Below are 19261 nucleotides of genomic sequence, written 5' to 3' on the forward strand. Positions count from 1 at the left end.
GAAGGAAATCTCTGCTCTTACATTCAATAAATTCAATTAGAGCAAATTGTGTATAGGAAATTAGCATGAGGTCAATTACTAATGTGTCCTCTGACAGAATTATCTTAGGTGTAATTAACACCTATATCCCAGGAGGAGCTAGTCACACACACCTCAAGGAAAAGACTCACACTGAAATAACTTAATCACAATTAACAAATTATAATAAAACTGTTGATTAGTATAAAGTCTGCATTACTAACAAGGGCCGCAACGTTTGAGGCAGGCAGATTGTGTCAATTAAAATGCCAGTAGTTGTCTTGTGAATCTCCCAACAACTGGAAGGGAAATGACAAGTCCTTTAATCCCTATAATTGTAGCTACCGCACATGACACAACGAATCAACGAGGCTGATGCTTTTTCTGACACAGGGTTAGGCGATGTTTGAATTGGCATGCGTTGATGTCCCCAGTGAAACATTGCGCTGGACAATGACGTGATTCTGATTTTGAGGCCGTGTTTCCCCTCAGAGTTGCCGTGAGGCAGGAGCTGGTCATTAGCACACCACTGCAGTCACAACTGTTTCCCTACTGTCCCTCTCGGCAACCTCCGACTGTCTCACCCAGCAGTGAAAACTGTTTTCCAACACCAGCTAAGGGAGTCAGATCAACTCTCCCATCTCAACTTGGCAAGTGTCCTGAAAACACCCCTGTGCCTGGCTTAAAAGGGTTTTCATCTCACGCCACATATCTGAAATTTAAGCTGTATTCTAACTCTGAGGGACATGCCATTGTGCTCTCTGCTGGGAGGCCTTTGAAATCACAATGCTATAACGATACAGGGCTCAGTAGTTAATGACTAGCCTATATAGTCTACAGTATATTAGCCTACTGCATACATATTGCATGCATATTGTATGTCCAAGGTAGTTTCGAAACAGTGCAGCCTTATCATATATTTTGCCAAAGAGGTCACACTTTCCTGCAACACAATTTTTAGGGGACCACTGGGGACCAAATGAATGGTGGCATATATTTTGAAATGTGTTAAGTGCTAAGACAGGACATGACAGGGATGACTTCAGAATCTTCACAAATATCAGCTGGTATATTTGTTTTCAGAACACATATTGCATATTAAAAGTTTTGTGCTTAATAATCCCCAGCTGGTCGGCCAATACTACAGGATTTCTTTCTTTAAAGAATGGATGAAATAATGTCCTAAGGCCAGAGGATGAATAAAAAATCATCCAAACAAACAGACTGCATCAACAACATGATGGTAACGATGGCGGAAGCCATGAAAATAGAAGCTAAAATGAATAACAGAATTTTCCATTAACTGGTTCCTGTTAGAGGTCCGTCTGTATGCAGCAGTTCCAGTATCTGACATGTCAAATGATCATAAACACTGGAGGGAGTCCAATCCTCTATAATGTCTATAATGGACCGGTTGCTAAAAGGAGTCCCGCAATCATGCAAACACACACAAACAAACTCCCAAGTGACGATCATAGCATTCAGAAAATGTTTGAGTCCTGTGTATGCTCGACTGTTTTTGTGTGATACACTCAGTTCAGGGAACATGTGCGCTTTTCACTCCAATTATAAAAATCTCTCTATGCTCGCATTAAAACCATGTATCTGTTTTCTGTTACCACGGGGGAATTATGTAATTTTTCTATCCATACCCACCCGACAGCAGAGCCTGACCCTTCAGGGATGCTTAAATAATGTTTTTTGTTGTTTTTTTTTTTAGCTCTGTTGTTGTCGTTTTCAGCTTATCATGCTTGATATTGATATTGATGAGTAATATTTTGAAAAATAGACAACATTTATATAACTCATCTATCTATAAGTTATGAAACAACAAACAATATTTTGACATAAATCCCATAAACTTTATTACAGAAGATGAATTCATCTGATGATGCTGAACCCACTGTGTGAAAACCCTTAAAACTAAGTTCACAGAGCAAACTTCAATTTCCTCGGAATGATTAATATTTCATTGTGCATTTATTACAGAGCCCAGGGGCTGATAACAACAGCAGAAAGATAAATAAAACCAATATAAAAGCAATTTCATATTTTAAGCTAATTTGACTGCTAACTGCTGTGTTCTGTTGTAGTTTAGTCTCACAGTGACAAAACACGCGTCTTTTGATTGCTGCGGTATAAAAAGTGCATCATTTTGACTATTAACAAAGGAATAACCACATTTTGTGGAGGGTGTAAATTCTTCAAGTGTGCCCAGTTTGAAGTTAATAAAAGAGCATCAACCATGCAGCATAATTTGTCTGAAAATAAGTCCGTCGCATGAAAAAAAATCCCATTTTAATGAGTCAACCTCACAGGGAAATGTTAGTGAACCCTGTGATCTGTTGATCATCGCTCTCATTTGAGCTGAATAATGACGTCAAAGACAGCAACGTCCTGCAAGATAGTTGACCAGATTACCTAATTGGGCTGAGGTTAATTCCTGGATAATTATCTGCTGAGAGCTCAGGGATAATATGAGGTGAGATTGATGAGAAGCTCCCTCTGTTCAGCCCGGTGTCTCGCTCCCACCACCTGCTGATACAGTGAGCCAAAGTACCGCTTCACTTCTGGGTCAGCTGCTGTTGTTCACAAATGGCCTGGACCAAACATTTTCTGCTTTGAAGCTTGACCAAAGTTGATGGTTTACGTCCAAAAGTCTCATGTATATATTTCCAGTAAGTGGTGGTAATTAATTCTTTGTTTAATAAAACATTATAGATCCCTGTCCATATTTTGTGACATCATAAGCAAAACATATCTAAGTATTCTAACAAATATTCATAACAAAGTAACAAAGTAATAAATCAATTCATATTTTGTTAGCTCATTGATTATGACTCGTGGGATGTGTCACTGTTGAATGTTAACAGAAAAATCATAATAACTTCTGCTAAGGAACTTATATTTTCACCCGTGTCCAGTTGTTGGTTCCTAGCCTGGATCACTAGCTTTAGGCTAACTGAAGCTCACAGCTCACAGCAGCTACAATTTGCAGCAGTTGGATGTTTCTCAGGTGATATGTGTCCCACCATATACATATATATATATATATATATATATATATATATATATATACACATATATATATATAGCTAGTAGTTTAGCTACGTTTAACTAACTTAACTTACTTTTTTAACTTTAAATTTACTCAAAAACTGATGCTACACAAAAGCAATTCAGACACAAGAGGCTCTGAAACGTGTTTCACAGGAGCCTTCTTCTGTTCCACAGGTGCAGCAGTGACACTGCTGACACTTGTTAGCATTCGCAACAATGACAGCGATCTCCCCAACAGTGATAAAAGAGCGTCACCGACCGAAACAAAATAACCTCAAAATTCATTGAAAAGGATGACACATAGCTGCACACACACACTGTGATTCACAGGTGATCCAGCACCTCCCCAAAAAACATCAAAAAAAGGTTTCATACAAACAACATCAATAATCTCAAGGATGAAGCAGAAAGGGAGAAATGCAAGAAGGCTGCACAAGACACGATAGCAGAAACAGAAAGAAAGAATTGAAGGAATGCAGTTATCTCTGTACTTTCATTCTCTTTGAGACATAAAAAAGAAGGCGACAAAGACAATTTTCAACAACTTGATCTTGGAACTTAGTATTTTACCTATGACATTTTTACCATTTTGATAACCGTTAACACAAAATGATCGCGAGGACATGCACAAAGTCACACGCACAAACATGCTGCTGATACAAAACATACAAGGGCCGCATTTTTCCCCTTAGATAAAGAACGGAAAAACGTGTGTCGACGGCAACGAGGATCTAGGTTTCAAGAGTGCTAGAGTCTGAACTTTTTAAAATACTTCAGCTCATTCACTTTAAACAGTTGTATGGAGTGCTTCACCCCAAACTTTTCCAACTGTTGCATGATGGCAGTGACGAGAAGAAATGTAAAATCCTGTTACATTTTAAAGCTGTGAGACTGGAGAGGCAGAAAAGGTGAAAGAGATAAAGAGACAGAGGGAGCAGGGAAAGAGACGGTGAGTCAGACTATAAACACTTGGTCGGGGTGATGTTATCCAGCTGTCATGAAAGCTGATCCAAAGGCTGGCAGGTTCAAGCTGACCGCAATGTCACACACACACACAAACACACGCGCGTGCACAAATGCACACACATTAACATAACGTTTCATAAAAGAAACACTGCAGTAAATTTGTTATGACACACATTAAAGCACACGAACAGGCATGTATACATCAGCACAAAGACAAACACTGAGAAGTTGAGGCTGGATAGAGGTTTGCATTCGGGGAAAGTGAAGAGGCGACAAGCCGAGGGGTTACCGGATCAAGGCAAAACATTCACTCCTTCAGCGCACACACACATGAAAACACGCAAAGTGCAAAGCTACAGAAGCATGAAATCAATCTTCCTCACCTCTAACTGAAGCAGCCCGGGATCCCCCACCACACACACACACACACACACACACACACACACACACACGCATGCCGTTTCCACAATTTCCACTGCTCGGCTGGACACAACTCGCTCTTTTTTTTTTTTTTTTCAGAAGTCTCAAAAACTGTGGATAGTTTTTAGTATTAACTCGTTCAAACTAGGCTGGGCTACCCAGGCTGTTCAGAGAATCAGTGCTAGAAGCACCACATGCTTAACATGGAAACACTACATACTGACTGCAAAAATTGAGACCATTTTTTTTTTTTAAAATCCAGCTTTGGTCAATGATGAAGAGATAATGTTGTAAGGTATGGTTGCAGATGAAAGGAGGATATCATCTTGAAAATGGGTATTTGTCAACTGTGGTCTTACGTTGGTGGGGGGATTAAATGGTAATATACAGTCAAAGTGGCCATGAATTCACCATGGAGTGTTAATAATGTGCAGGTTTTTCATTCCAGCCAAAATTCAATCATCTCAGCAGGCGAGTTCACTGTTCTGCAACATGTTGACTGTCAATGGCACTCTGTTGGCGATCACTGATGTACAGTATGTTGGGAAGGGTTTGCACTAGGAATGAGGTCCTAACACAGAGCTGCAATATTAAAGGAACAGGTCAACATTTTGGGAAATTCTCCTGTTTTTATTTTGCCAGAGTTGGATGAGACAATCGATACCCAGTAAGTTTTAACACCTGGCTTTTTGTACAACTTTGGGATCTTGGGGCTTCCGGAGACTTGGTATGTGTTGGATGAGCTGTATGGAGATATTACATACCTTTGTTATATTATTTTCTTACATTCACAGTCACAATTTACTTCTGTTGTTTAGGAGACGTTGCAACGTTGGTCAGCTGTGAAACTTTGTAGACTACAAAATTTCACCCGATTTTCCATGGGTATGTGTAGATAATGTGTAGAATCTGGCCTACGATCAAAATCATTACCTGTTCAGCTGTCTGCAGCAGAAAGATTCAGTTATCTTAACTGCGTCTAACTGCTACACATTGCAAAATCTGAGAAGATATACTTCATATTTCAGAAAGCTGTTTTCCCTGGAGGTTATCCTCCTAAGTGTCCATGTCTTATTCAACCCCACTACCACAGGATGGTGGTAATGCATGATTTTAAAAGAGTAGGAAGTAATTGCTCTAAATTTTTGTGTTATTCACTCTCATCCTCTCATCAACACAAGCTATCTGCATTTCCCTGAACAATGATCTTCAAGTGGCTTCAAACTCGAGTGTGAAGCTAACAAACTGCGAAAGCCCCCGCTCTCACCTCGGAGCAGACAAAACCTCCTACAGCCAATCATCTGCTGTAACGTCTATCTCAACTGGTTCCTTGATAGAATCCATGTAGATATTACCTGTTAAACCTCACCCGAGGCCCTCAGCAAAACTCTTTGAAGACAGATGTAAATTTCACTTTAAACATTCTCCATCTTAATTCAAAGCCCTCACATTGAGACTCCTGGCCGTTACCAGATTATGCTGTCAAACTGCTGAAATAAGTCCTTGAAATGAAACAAGTGGTACTTCACTGAAGAGGAGGGATGGAAAAAGACAAAGGAGGGATCTGTAAAAAGGAGAGACCGACAAAGACTGTGCCAGTGACAGATGGTGGTGTTAGAGAAGAACCACCGTGACTGAGAGATAAATAAAGAACATATCAAGATAAACAAAAGAAAATGTGGAAATTTAACTAAACTTGCTCTTACACAACCTCTGGTTGACAATGGACTCTCATCCCACTCCACCCAAGTCAGTACATCTGAGCCCAACACCACCACAGTAGACTAATTACTCGAGAACTGAGGCTGCTGGTCCGATGAGGGCCTGTGTTTTATCAGGCTCTGAAACCCCATTAACCTTTTGGACAGGCTGGTGCTTTGATATCTCAGCTGTTTACAGCTCCCCTCTACTTTCTAAAAGCGTTATGTTTCAGGTGCTTGGCTGACTGAACGGACTAAATATAGACACTATGTAAGATTTCCCTGGAAAGGGACACACTCCAGGGGCAGGAGGTCTGGTCTGTGTGTGTGTGCGTACGTGTGTGTCTTCCTGTGTTTCCAGGCTTGTGAGGACCAGATGTACTCAGAAGGTGAGAATGTGAAAAAGCCTTCAAAATGAGACAGCCACTTGTATACACAGCTAGGATTTTATTTAAAGACTATGGTTCAGAGTTAATTCAGGTGTTTAGTGGATAAGACTACATTTACTATGCGAGAGACTATGATTGTAGGTGCCATAACATTTTTGAATGGCATTAAAAGTTATGCACCATCTTTAAAGGTGAAATATGTAAGAACTGAGCACCTGTTGAGCCTATTCTCCAAACAAATATAGGCAGCATATCACCAGAGCAGCTGGTGACTGTATTCTGATTGACTGCACTTACTGTTAGCTTGTTAGCTCAGTTAGCCTCGCAGCTTGTCGGGAGTTGGTCTTGCACAGGACCTTTTGACTGGTAGGAGAAAGAGGCTTTCAGCCACCCATTCTGGCTAATCATCATGCTAACTTCAGTAGATAATCTACAAAAACAATACATAGACACAGAAATATGTGATTTGTGTCAATTCTGATGTTAATTCTAGTTAATCTAAAATCTTTTTTAAACAAAAATTCTTGCATATTGCAACTTTAAAAAATGTTCTGTATTTTGCAAACACTGGAACTGAACGATCGCTGACTCCTCCTGCTAGTGCTCTAAAATAAAGATCCCTTCTACCAGCCACCTATCTTGTTTTTAGGTGCATCTCACAGCAGAAACCATCAAGCTACAAACATTAATATCCCTAATTTTTTGATCCCAAACTTAAGTCTGAATAGAAGACAAGTCAATGAAGCTGATTTTTTTTATTTGACCAAATATCTCTCATTTGTGTCACACAGCACTCTCAGTTCTTATGCCTTATTCCAGCCAACATCAGAGGTCAGAAAATCTACAAAATTTCAAACTTGTAGTCAATAAAGAATTAAGACATCTACAAACATATCCTACCCAATTTCCGCAGGTGCTGCCATTGTTGTGAGACTGCTGCAGACTGCTCTGTCATTAGCGGGAGGTAGATGGAGTTTATAAGTAAATATTCAAAAACAAAAACTTTTAGGAGGATAAAAAAATTGAGATAGAAACTTGGGAAATGGCACACACAACATTCTGCATTCTGGTGTCAATATTACGTATAACTGGCTCAAAGTAATGCAGTTTAATACAACAACTCTACTACCTTAATGAAGTTAATAATATTCAGTTTTTGGTGAAGAATTGGTGTTCAACTTTATGAGTATTTTGGAGGCTGTAGTTTGTGCTGCTGTTGAATTGCATTGCCTTACACTGACAGGTGTAACCTATTTGTTAACTGTTGTATTATATTGTATTAGTTTTAGATAGGTCTACTTAATGTAACTTTAGGTTGAATTGAATATTTGAGTGAATTCAGAGTAAATCAAACAGTAACCAACAGCAAGAAGTCCTTTTTACATAAAGCCAGTCATTTAATCACTATTACTCTGCTAAGAGAACATGGAAACAGACCTTAGTAACTACAGTCACAGGTCATCCACCAGTCTGACCTCAACACAATTTGTACAAAATGTGAAACCATACAAAGTCCCAGTCATCCCTCCATCCGCACAGTGGATATCACTACTTCACTCCTTTCCATGCAACTATAAATACACATGTGATGACAGATATGACATGGATGTACTGTGTGTTTAGGGTTTGGTTTACATATTCATTTAAGAAAAGCTGCATGTGTGTGCATGTGTATATATGATCTTGTATGTCTATCTTTGTGAGGACCACAAGTTTGGAGCCTGAGGTCATTTTGAATGCTCCTCTGTTTTTCTGTTCACGGATAAAGACTTAACAGCTTTTAGGTTCAGAATAAGGTTTAGAGTAGTGGTTAGGTGTTTAGATGTGGTGTTATCGAAAAGGTAAGGGTTAGTGAATGCATGTTGGTAGCAGTCCTCACAAGTATAGGAGTACAAGCATCTATGTGTTTGTGTGTGGTAAAGTGAGAGTCTTACCTGTGCCTTTGTTGCGGTCCACAAAGCAGTACTTCAGTTCATATTCTTTGAGAATTTCATGAACTTCCTGTGAAGAGACGGAAAAAAGGAGACACAAAAGTCTTGAGCTGAGATCATCAAAATCCAAATGTTCACAGATGTTTCAAATTACAAATAAATGATGTCATTCAACCTTAAATTTGTTTTTCTTCTAGATCAATTACATTGTCTCCAGGTTGTTTAAAATGTCACCAAATTTAAAAATTGAGCAATTTCACCATACATCACCAGCGCTGTTCAGTATTTTCATCTGATTATTCTGAATTGTTCAAAATATTCAGTGATTTGCAGTCAGTCAAGTAATCTGGTGCGAAATAGCCAGAAATCATCACAATAATCACCTACTGCTAACTATACTGCACTTGTCTTTGCTAGCGCCATCTTTAGCTTAGCCACTAGCTGATTTTAGCAAATAGCTCAGTTAGTCATGGAGCTAAGTGGTGCTATTAGCTGACAGGAGTCTGCCCACATCGCAGCCTCATGACTCAGGGGACAGGAAGACATGAGGAGACAGGAGAGTTTTTCTGCAGCGAGGAGTGGTTGACTGCTTTTGCATCCCCCAGCTGAAACTACAGTAGCTAACTGGTGGTATCAGGAGACGGGATGGGCTGGGGCTAGCTGGTTAGCATGTTAACTTCAGTAGATGTCTCACATGTGGACACCTTTGACATCACATCACTCAGCACTATTGTTTATTTATACTCTGTTGATAACGTTAGTTATATTTTGGCGATTTTCAAGAAAAAACCAGCACCACTCTTTACATATGGTCAGTGAATACAACTCTGTAGCAAGTCAGACTTCACAGAAATGGCTTAGTTAAAGCCGTTTCATGACAGCACCTTTCTGACAGCGAGAGCTGTTATAATGAACTAGCCAAATGCTTTCGATAACAAACTCAGTATTCAAATAGTCACTGTCACTTGAATTGAGATAAATCTTATAAAAGGATTTCTCATCAATTATGAAACCTTATTTTTCCCTCACCACAATCTCTTTGATGGCAGACTTCCCCGATAGCATTAATTTGTCTCTTAAGGATAATTATGTTTTCCAAAAAAAGGTGTATTTTTAAGATGAAAAGCTTTTGGTCTCCTGACAGGTTAATAATCACAGCAGCCCACCACACAGTAATCACTCACACACACACACACACACACACAATCACAGAAGGCTGCATTTCAGAGTAATACATCTACAGAGGGAGGCTTTTGTACACCTTAAGGTCGATAGGTGCATAGGAGAAGACCGAAGGCCTACAATCTTGGATAGTTACCTTAGATAACCTGATGAAGTACCGGAACGTTGTTGTCAATAAACTTTATTGCTAGGTGAAGTGGACAGTGTGCAGGAGTCTTTTTCCTGGGTGATACATCTGAACTTTAAATGTAGAGTGTAATTAAATCTCCTGAAAAATGTTTTATATTGTCTCAGTGACTGTATATAAAGAAGTGAGACAGGAATGGAGGATAGAAAGAGCTGCAAAATCACAACAAAAGAACCTCGCACTCTGTCTGCATGTGTTATGAACTGCACACTGCTAACTCTATTAGCCTTGGACCCTTCCTGATTCATTTCCTCTGTTACATGGCCACCCATAGTCTCTCCTGCACACAAGTAAGTGACAGCACAACTGTTCCGGTGACTAGTATCTTAGATAAGCCCCTATGATATGAGAAACCTTGTGGATCCAGTCACAGTGAAACCTGTCCAAGAACAGTTTTAGTTCGAGTGTAGGCAGAACGACTAAAGAGTATGCATCAACAACAACAAAAAAACAACAACAACAGCACTAGAACATCCTGTGACTCCATGACAGAGCAAAGATCAGTTATTGATAAATGACACCAGAGACAAGATGTAATGGAAAGTCTACAGTGTGACGTTGATCAGACAGGACCTTCAAAATGTTTTACGTTCACGTGCAGACTCACAGAATTCACAGTGATTATGTTCGTACGGTGTGCTACAGAAGAGTATCAGGGCCAGGGGCAAGAAAAAAAAACGAGGAGGAAGGTTTCCTTTTTTTTCACTCCGCACCTATCTACGATGTAGAAGAGACTGTGACAATAAACACAGAACCAGATAATATCTCAAGTACATTTAAGTACTTTTTACAACACTATGATAAAGTATATTGTCATTTCAATACCATTTTATGACACTGATATAATGCTAATGATATTAAATAATAATGCAGGTGCACCCTTTCATGGAGCAATGTGCTTTTAATATTGAAGATCTTAATAAGTAAGAATTGCAATGTCTCAAAAAATTTAAATTTTCTAAATACACAAGAGATAAATAAGGTAAAACCACATAACCAATACAGTGAATAAAATGTACTCTCAGGCTCTGTTACGAAAAACTGCACTTAAATATATATTTTTTTTTTAACCATTTCCCCGAAGGCTCCTTTTTTTTATGGGACCTGTCTTCCCCTTTCAGTTATAACTGCGTGTTTCTGACACTTAACAGCCTGTAGTCCGATGGTCTGCTGCGCCTTGTCCTCCTTAGTGAGAGTGAGAGGGACAGATATGTGGGGAGGACAAAGAAATGCTTGAGGAAATTTCAGGCATTCCGTAAAAAAAGAATCCGTGCCTCTTGTGGAAAATTCTATGAGAAAAAGGAAGGTTTTAAGATATGCCTCGTCAATTTTTCTGTCAATAACTGAAGCTGCACCGACGTCAGGCACTATAAAGAAGCTGACAAACACAGGGCAGCGGCCAAAAGATAGATGAATGAATGAAAACTAATAAATATTAGTTTATGTCAGAAAATCACTGAAGTTCATGCAAGAGGGGTGAATTATATGTAGCTCAATTTGGAGCTGTGTAACATAAATGCTGCTATGGTGTATTTAATATTTAATAATTGGCTGTGTCCAAAATTTGTACTTACGTCACTGCTGTTGCACAGTTTGTCTGCCATTTTTCTCTCAGCGCAATGCATGATGGTAAATATTGCTTGTTCAGTGACCATCGTTTGCACACTACTTTTTGCGATGCATTGTGGGATACTTTGAGTGCACTATATAGGGTATAATAATTCCCACTAGACATGCGTACAGCACTACACAATGGTATACTCAATATGTAGTGCACTATATGGGGAGTAGTGAGTGATTTTGGACCCTGCCATTGTCTTTCTTTAAAAGTCACCAGGATGCATGAAACAAGTCTCTCAGACTCAAATATTCCTGGAGGACTACCTGACCTCTGTCTGGTGTTGAAACTTGCCAATTTTTGCGGTCTCAATGTTGTCAGCTCCCTGATATATGTACGATCAGTTAATAACATAATTATCGTGACAGGCCTATTCCTGTCCATCTCCATTAAAACCTTCGAAATAAAAATTAAGGTGAATTTGCATTTCCAAGAGCTTGTTTTAAGCAAATAGACAGGCTTTATAAGCGAGCCTGAATGTGAACAAAAGAAAAATAAAAGGTGGAAAACAGTCTTTTGAGGACCTGATTGGCATTTGGGAGGATGCAGCTATTCTGTTTTGTCAGCTAATGTTTCTCAAACCCTGTCAGCTAATGCTGGACATGTTTTATGTTGGCATTCAAACATGACAACAAAGACACACGCTGTGCATTGTCGTGACGCACCGGCTCACGGTGAAACAATAATCACCATTTACGTGAGAGTGAAAGCAGGTTTGACATTTTCAGGAGTTCAAGTGGACAAAAGCATTTCCAGTCCCATTATCCAATCATTTCAACACAGGCAGAACAACCTCCTCACTTCAGTTGCTGTGTGACCACTATGGAGAGGAAGATTTTTTAATACGCACTCTATATCCATCTCCTCTTCTATCTCTCTAACCGCCTTCCAGCCCACTCATGTACAACATGAGCAGGCATGTTCCTTATCAGTGAAGGCCATGCAAGGCAGCCCACACAGAGGGTCAGCTCGCTCGTCCTTAAAATCAGAGCAGAGCGAGCTGTTATCGCTCAGGGGGAGTGAGTGAGAGAGAGAGAGACAGAGAGGGAGAGAGAGAGAGAGAGAGAGGGAGGCGTTGTTTTGGATTTGGACTTCATATCCACAGGTCTTCTTGATCCTGGTGCATGAGAGGAAGCAGGATATGAGTCTGAAGGGAGAACGAAAAGATACCACCTGAATCCAGGACAACAAAAACAAAATCTTCATCACTTGTCTGCAGCAGAGTTTTCATCTCATTATCTGAGAATAAGGGAGAAATTTGCCTGAGCCATGAGTATATTTCAGCTAACTTCAAACAGAAGTTGGTTTCTTTGATGAAATAAGACATGTTGCTGCGCCTCCATCAAAACAAATGAAAATTGAAAAATGACTTTTGAAATCTCAAAAGTGGCAATTATTTTCCTGCCTTTACTTATGAAGTTAATGTTGCCTGCACAAAGTAATGGCTATGGAATACGTTTAGATTGGTTCCCTTGTAAACCTCGCTTTCATGCAATTTTGTCTGCCACCTGGCACAAAATCTCAGAGGAAAATGAAGACTGACTGGCGATCCAATTTCTACTTAAAACAAGCGTATTTACTGAAGAATGAGTTGAAATGCTCACTGGTACATTGGCAGATGTATCACCTGTTGAAGAAAACACGATTCTAGGGATTCAATGACTGTCAAAAAGTCTGAAATATTGCTTACTTTGGGAGGGAAAAAAAGTTGTAAGGGTTTTTCTAGACGTTATAATTACAAACCATTCATGCTATTATAATACAAGACTCAAAACTCAACAACTCAAATACAGCAATAAAATAGGATAAAACTATTTAGATCAAAGCATGCTTGTAAGATTTTGTGATGATTTAGGCTAAGCAAAGCACCTATTCTTCTTTTATTTGTGTGTATCCTGTTTCTGCCCCATGTTTCTATTCTCTTAATGTTTCTGCTGTATATTTTCTTTTTGTCTCATGCTCTTTTTCCCTGCCTACAGTGTGTGTGTGTGTGTGTGTGTGTGTGTGTGTGTGTGTGTGTGTGTGTGTGTGTGTGTGTGTGTGTGTGTGTGTGTGTGTGTGTGTGTGTGTCTGGGGGTGAAGGCTGCCCTCCTGTATTAACATAAAGGTGACAGACTAAAGGAATCTCCTAAATGCAAGTAATGCAAAGAGAGGGTGAAGGAGGACAAGTAACAACACATAAAATATAAATTTTAGTTACAAGAAGCTGCAGAAGTAGCTGCTGCTGCCAGGGTAGTTACTGCTGTGCTGGACAGGAAACAGACACTGACACTGCAGACTACTTGGTGACATTCAGACAAGGTTGAATCACGCCACTCCTCTCTCTGGTGGTGTTTTATCACTCGTTCCCGCTCCAGCCTGGGCTTAAATCAAGCCGAATGTTTATATCTCACAGCACTAGCACATTACAAGACATTTAAACTCTATTTTTAGGGAGCCCAAATAGTCCTGCCTCTTTTTCTCAGCCACACAATTTACCAGTCTAGCACACCGTGCTGCACCCTTTTACTTTTTTCTTTTTTTTTTTTTACGATATTCCAGTTTGTTTCACCCTATTTCCTCTTACATTCTGCGTTTTAATGATCTGTTTCGTTGGGATTCCCGCTACACAGTTTCAACGGCTCTCTAATTAACGCTGCTGTAATAAGCTAAGTGACGCTTGCAAGTGTTTTCATTAAAGGGCTGCGTAAAAAGACAATGTGACTGACCTTAAGCTTTACATTCAAAGACAGAGCAAACAGAACACTCTTAATCTAAATCGACAAAGCTCATAAGATCCTGATTTGACATAATAGAAGGTACATTTTGTGCCTCTTATCACTACAGACTGATATAGAGAACGTCATGCCAGTGATTTGAAAAAGAAGCAAGACAAGCTGCTGTTGTGTTTCCTTTTGCAAGACCATTTCACAGCATGTCCGACAGTATCGAGCTGTTCTGTAGCTTAACATGTCATTGTGTTTCATGCTGTTCTGTGCTGTTCCCTCGGCAAGTTTCAACAGTCTAAGAAGCTGACATTTACAGCAAGTCCAGTCAGTACCCAACCACCAGCCTTAAAGCCCAGGGCAGATTTCTGTGCGTGCACAGTATTAATGCAAACTGCCCTGAGAGGATGCACTTGATAAGGAATGTGATAGCAGCCTGCAGGGTCTGACACCTGGTAATAGGAGCTCATGGACTCGTGAGGGAACATGAAATCAGCACCAGCAAAATCAGATGATCATCAGCTTCTCATGTCTCCACATAACGAAGCACTTCGCTTCGAACACCATTAGCGTGTATTCACACATTTATAGGGAATTTGGGTTAAATGTGTCAGGAATGATTATTAATTATGAGAAACTATAAGATCCAGTTTACATAAGTTTACCACCAGGAACACCACCCTTAAAGACGGTAAAAGATAGCCAATGATTAGTGATCTGATTAATAATTAACTTAATTATTACAACCAAAATCTCCCATAACTGCTATTACAGATGGAAGGAAGTAAATTATCCCAAATGTTACCGACAATTTTCAAACCAGAGAAATCCACAAGTTCAATCAAGGTGGTGGGGCGATTCTTTTGGTCACCTGTTGTGATTTCCAGGATATGGATGTTAGCAATGAATACTAAATTTAACCATGAATACACCTTTAAAACATTACCTCACCTGTGAACATTTGTGTCATTCAACTCAGCAAGATTTTTTATCGACAGTGTTGGTTGTTTAAATAACTAGTCAACTGCTGGAATGATGGCCCTTGCATTAAACTGGGATGTCTATGCAGTAGAAAGATATAGAAGTTTTTGAAAGTGGTGCTCCATGACCAGAGAGAACAGGGAAAAAAGGGCTGTGGTATTTCCTTTTGCTGAAAAGGTAGAAAACCTACAACAACCAGAATGCATTCTGCCACACCGGACCATTAAACACTCTTGCTGATGGGTGGTGTACTTTGAGTTGGCAGCGCCTCCTTTTTGCTCACAGTCCATCTTTAAAAAAGGAAAACAGCATCTGCCAAATGAATAAGTGTAAAATCAAGTCAACTTTGTGTTGGGAGAGGCGTTGGTAATGGAAGATACAAAAAACCCTCATATGTACTCGGGAATCCAATTTTTGTTTTGCCTCGTGTAAACGCGCCTGAAAAGCAGCAAGCTCATCACTTTTTTTGTGTCTGTTATGGGCATCAGGTGACATGCCAGTTTTGGGACAGAAGTTTAGGGAAACAGCCAAAGAGGCCTTCATTCAAAGTGATGACATCCATTTACCTCTACACAGCGAACTGATGCAGGGTGGGTGAATCTTCAGCAGAATGTCTGTATCTAACTATTCAAAACATCCCAGGAGGCGAAATCAGTGACAGTGAATATTCCCACTACAGACTGGTCACGTGTCATGAGTGTTGGATTATTTTAATTTCAAATCAAAGGGAAATCTCAGCCCTGCGTTTGTCCTGTAGTCCTTCCTTTCACAGCTTCTACTGTCACTCTCCTGCGGAATTAAGAGCACACCGACTGCAAATTGCCTTCCTCATGGTCTGTGTTGTTTTTCTGACCTTTTCCATCTGTCATCCGGCACGGTTTGCCAGTTCAGGTGTTAGTGCACTCTATTAAGTCACTCTGTTGTGATTAATATTTAATAAAGTCTGAAGCGTACAAGGTAACGCAAATGTAAGGTGAGGAAGACTTTTTTTTTTTTTTTCAATAGGCAAAGAAGAAAGAGAGGTCAGAAAAAAATGTGTTAACTCTGACACCTGCTTATTCATTACAGAAGGGCTAAGAAACACAAACAGGGCCACTGGGGGAAAGTGAAACGCTGGGTTATCATTTCAACTGTGTGGAAGTTTGTAACAGTGATAGAGAGGGATGGAGGAAGAGGGGAGGATGGAGGAAAAGGGGGATTAGGGGACGGACACACTTGGCATGGCCTCCTTACCGGCAGTAACTGCGTCCTTGACCTACTGATAGAGAGATATACGCCACAGAGAGAGAACAGAGGATGGAGCCGAGGTCTGCCAGCAAGCTGAATGCAACTCCCACTGCTAACACTACTGAATGGTTTGAAATGATTATAGCTACACAATAACAGCAGCACTATGAGCACTGTGCTGATGTGAGGGATTTTGCAGGTGCATTTACACCAGTAGTTCATTTGGTCCAGAAAGAGGGACAAAATGATATGTTGTTCCACATTAGTTTGGGTCCAATTGCTGTTCACATGGACCTTTTACAACCGAAACAAGAGTAACTCTTTGATTGGAGAGTTTGGGTGATCAAAACACAAGACACAACTTTATGCAGGACTTATCCTACATGGGTGTGCTGCGCTCCATTGGAAGTCTGAGGTTAATATTTCTGAGTCAGTATCGCCACGGATCATGTCCCAGTTTCCAACTTGGAATTCCAACTTGAATGACCATTCCACTGTACTTCTCCATGGCGGAGGTAGTTTTTTTTTCCAATTTCAGAGCACAATGGAATGCAGCAGTATTTTTTCTAATAGTGATGTCATTGACGTCCCCAGAAACGGTGCAACAGTCAATAAACCATTACAACTTAAATTTCATGAGATAAAAACGTGAAACAAATAAAACATTTCTTAACATTCCATAACTCTTTTGATTTATGCACATATTTGAGTTTGTGAGCTATTCTTATTTTTACGAGCGGCAGAAACAGTTGATTCACTGTTTGGAAACTCCAAAACCTGCTTGCCTGAGCATCTTTTCTTCACCATCAAAGCCCTCACTGGTGCCATCACCTGTCACGCAGTACAAAAAGAATGAAAGCTGTGGCTATGGTTTTTATTTTAGATTTATTTTAACGACTGTCTCCCATGGCGTAATGCTTTTGATATGCACACTGTCACATGGAGCTCACAAATAAATAACCATTTATAAGCACTTTTAGTATTATCAGAACATTTTATGAATAACGACAAGCCGGTTAAGAAAAAAGGAGGTGTCTTGCACAGTAACTATTCACAGCTTATTACAGTGGGATCACTGTCACACTCTCTTAAATGGACTTGTTGACTTACAAGCACTGGATTTATCAGTAGTTCAGCTTTTTAAATTGTGCTAAAATCTCATAAATGGCATTATAAACTCCTGGTTGAATCACTTAGAGTCCACATGGAAGCAGACTAAGACCACCCGTCCTTGGCCCTCTCAGGCTGCTTGTGCCCCGACGAATGGCTCTCTGGGGGGGGGGGGGGGGGGGGGGGGGAACGCTCCCAGTTTTGAAACAACCCCTCCAAACAAACCAGGTGTGAAAACACCCGCACTGAGCATACACTTGTAAGAGAAGTGTCATCTGATGTAGTCAATGAAGTAGAACAGTATCATGCCTAGGCGCATATATTTACAAAACCTGAATTTCGATATTTGCTGCATGCTGTGAAAACGGTGTATAAACACAAACTAAATCCGTGCTGTACTTCTTGGGTGTGAAGAAAATCGAGGAATCTGTGGTGATAGAATTTTTTTTCCACTAATTCCATTTCCAAATTTCCCTTCAGGTGTTAAACACATTTGGATGGAAAAAAAGCTACTACTGTCAGAAGCATCTAGAACAACACGCAGTTTAACATTTTGTTATATATTCATTGGAAATTACAGCAAATCAGATGTAGTGGATTCAAAAGAAACTGTTTTTCAATATTTTGTCAGAGCCAAGCTGTGTGTGTGCGTGCGTGTGTGTGTGTGTGTGTGTGTGTGTGTGTGTGTGTGTGTGTGTGTGTGTGTGTGTGACAGGTGGCTCAAACCATGCACAGCACAGATCAGCTGGCCTATCAAATGCCTGCCAGGAGAGCTCCTCAGAAAAACACGCACACGCACACGTTTGAGAGCAGACAGGCATAAATACACACAAGTGCAGACATTTCTTTTCTGTCTCTCTAAAACACATTCTCAGAGTTCTAACACTGTGTTCTTTCCTGGCTGGAGTCTGTTTATACTCTGTGACTCTCCCCTCTCTGACCTTTTTTTTTCCATGTTGAAATGAGTTTCATGTGATGAGATTTTCTATCACTACATCTTAATGTATCCCTTTAATTTATTTTTGTCATCCTTTGCTTGCCTTCTCCAGATGTTTGCTTCACTTCCAGTAGAGTCGAGACAGACGATGCAGGGAAGCAGCGCAGCAGGGGCCGAGATTCAAACCCAAAATCAGCCTCAGCAGTCACAAGCACACAGTCCACGAGGCGCTAAGCTAAGGGCTTGTTGAAATGTTTGCATAACAGTCGCCACCCTACAGTGCATCAGTGTCTGCAAACGGCTGGAATGCAAATTGTTGCAAATATTCATGTGGTCTCAGGTTACATGTTTCTGGTATTTATATCATTTGCACCCTGGGTGGATTGAATGAATGCCAGTGGACTTGACTTATATCCTTGATTCTACAATAATCTACATGAAGACTTTCTGCAATTAGCTTTGCATTCCAGGAAAAAATGCCACAAACATCAGTTCATCAGAGATGGGGGTTGAGTGACACACGTCCCATCCCTTACCCCCAAAAGCCAATCATCTGCTTTATCAGGAAACATATCAGCCAGTTTCAAATGATATGATGCACCACTTAAAAGGCATAGAAGAGGAGGATATCAGTTTAATTCACAGGACTACCAAACTGAGGTTATCCAAACATTAGATATAAAACATTTGTTTGTTAAAGTGCTCTGCTGGGAAAAGCTTGATAGAAAATATGCTTCTAAAAGAGTGAGGTGTCATGAAACCATGCACGAGTAGCAGAAGTATAACCTGTGGAAAAAAAAAACATATTTTTGGGGCAACGTCACTGAACT

At 40.1% G+C, this 19261-nt stretch overlaps 1 protein-coding gene across 1 annotated transcript in view; it reads right to left on the reverse strand.

Annotated features, from left to right (window-relative positions):
* Positions 1 to 19261, reverse strand: part of raver2 (ribonucleoprotein, PTB-binding 2) — an 87360-nt gene that overhangs the window by 58303 nt on the left and 9796 nt on the right. Inside the window, exon 2 of the mRNA XM_037113620.1 lies at positions 8488 to 8554. Within this exon, the coding sequence (XP_036969515.1) occupies positions 8488 to 8554 (67 nt within the window). The remainder of the gene's footprint in view (positions 1 to 8487; positions 8555 to 19261) is intronic.

Source organism: Acanthopagrus latus, chromosome 11 (assembly GCF_904848185.1).
Source record: "Acanthopagrus latus isolate v.2019 chromosome 11, fAcaLat1.1, whole genome shotgun sequence".
Lineage (NCBI taxonomy): Eukaryota > Metazoa > Chordata > Actinopteri > Spariformes > Sparidae > Acanthopagrus > Acanthopagrus latus.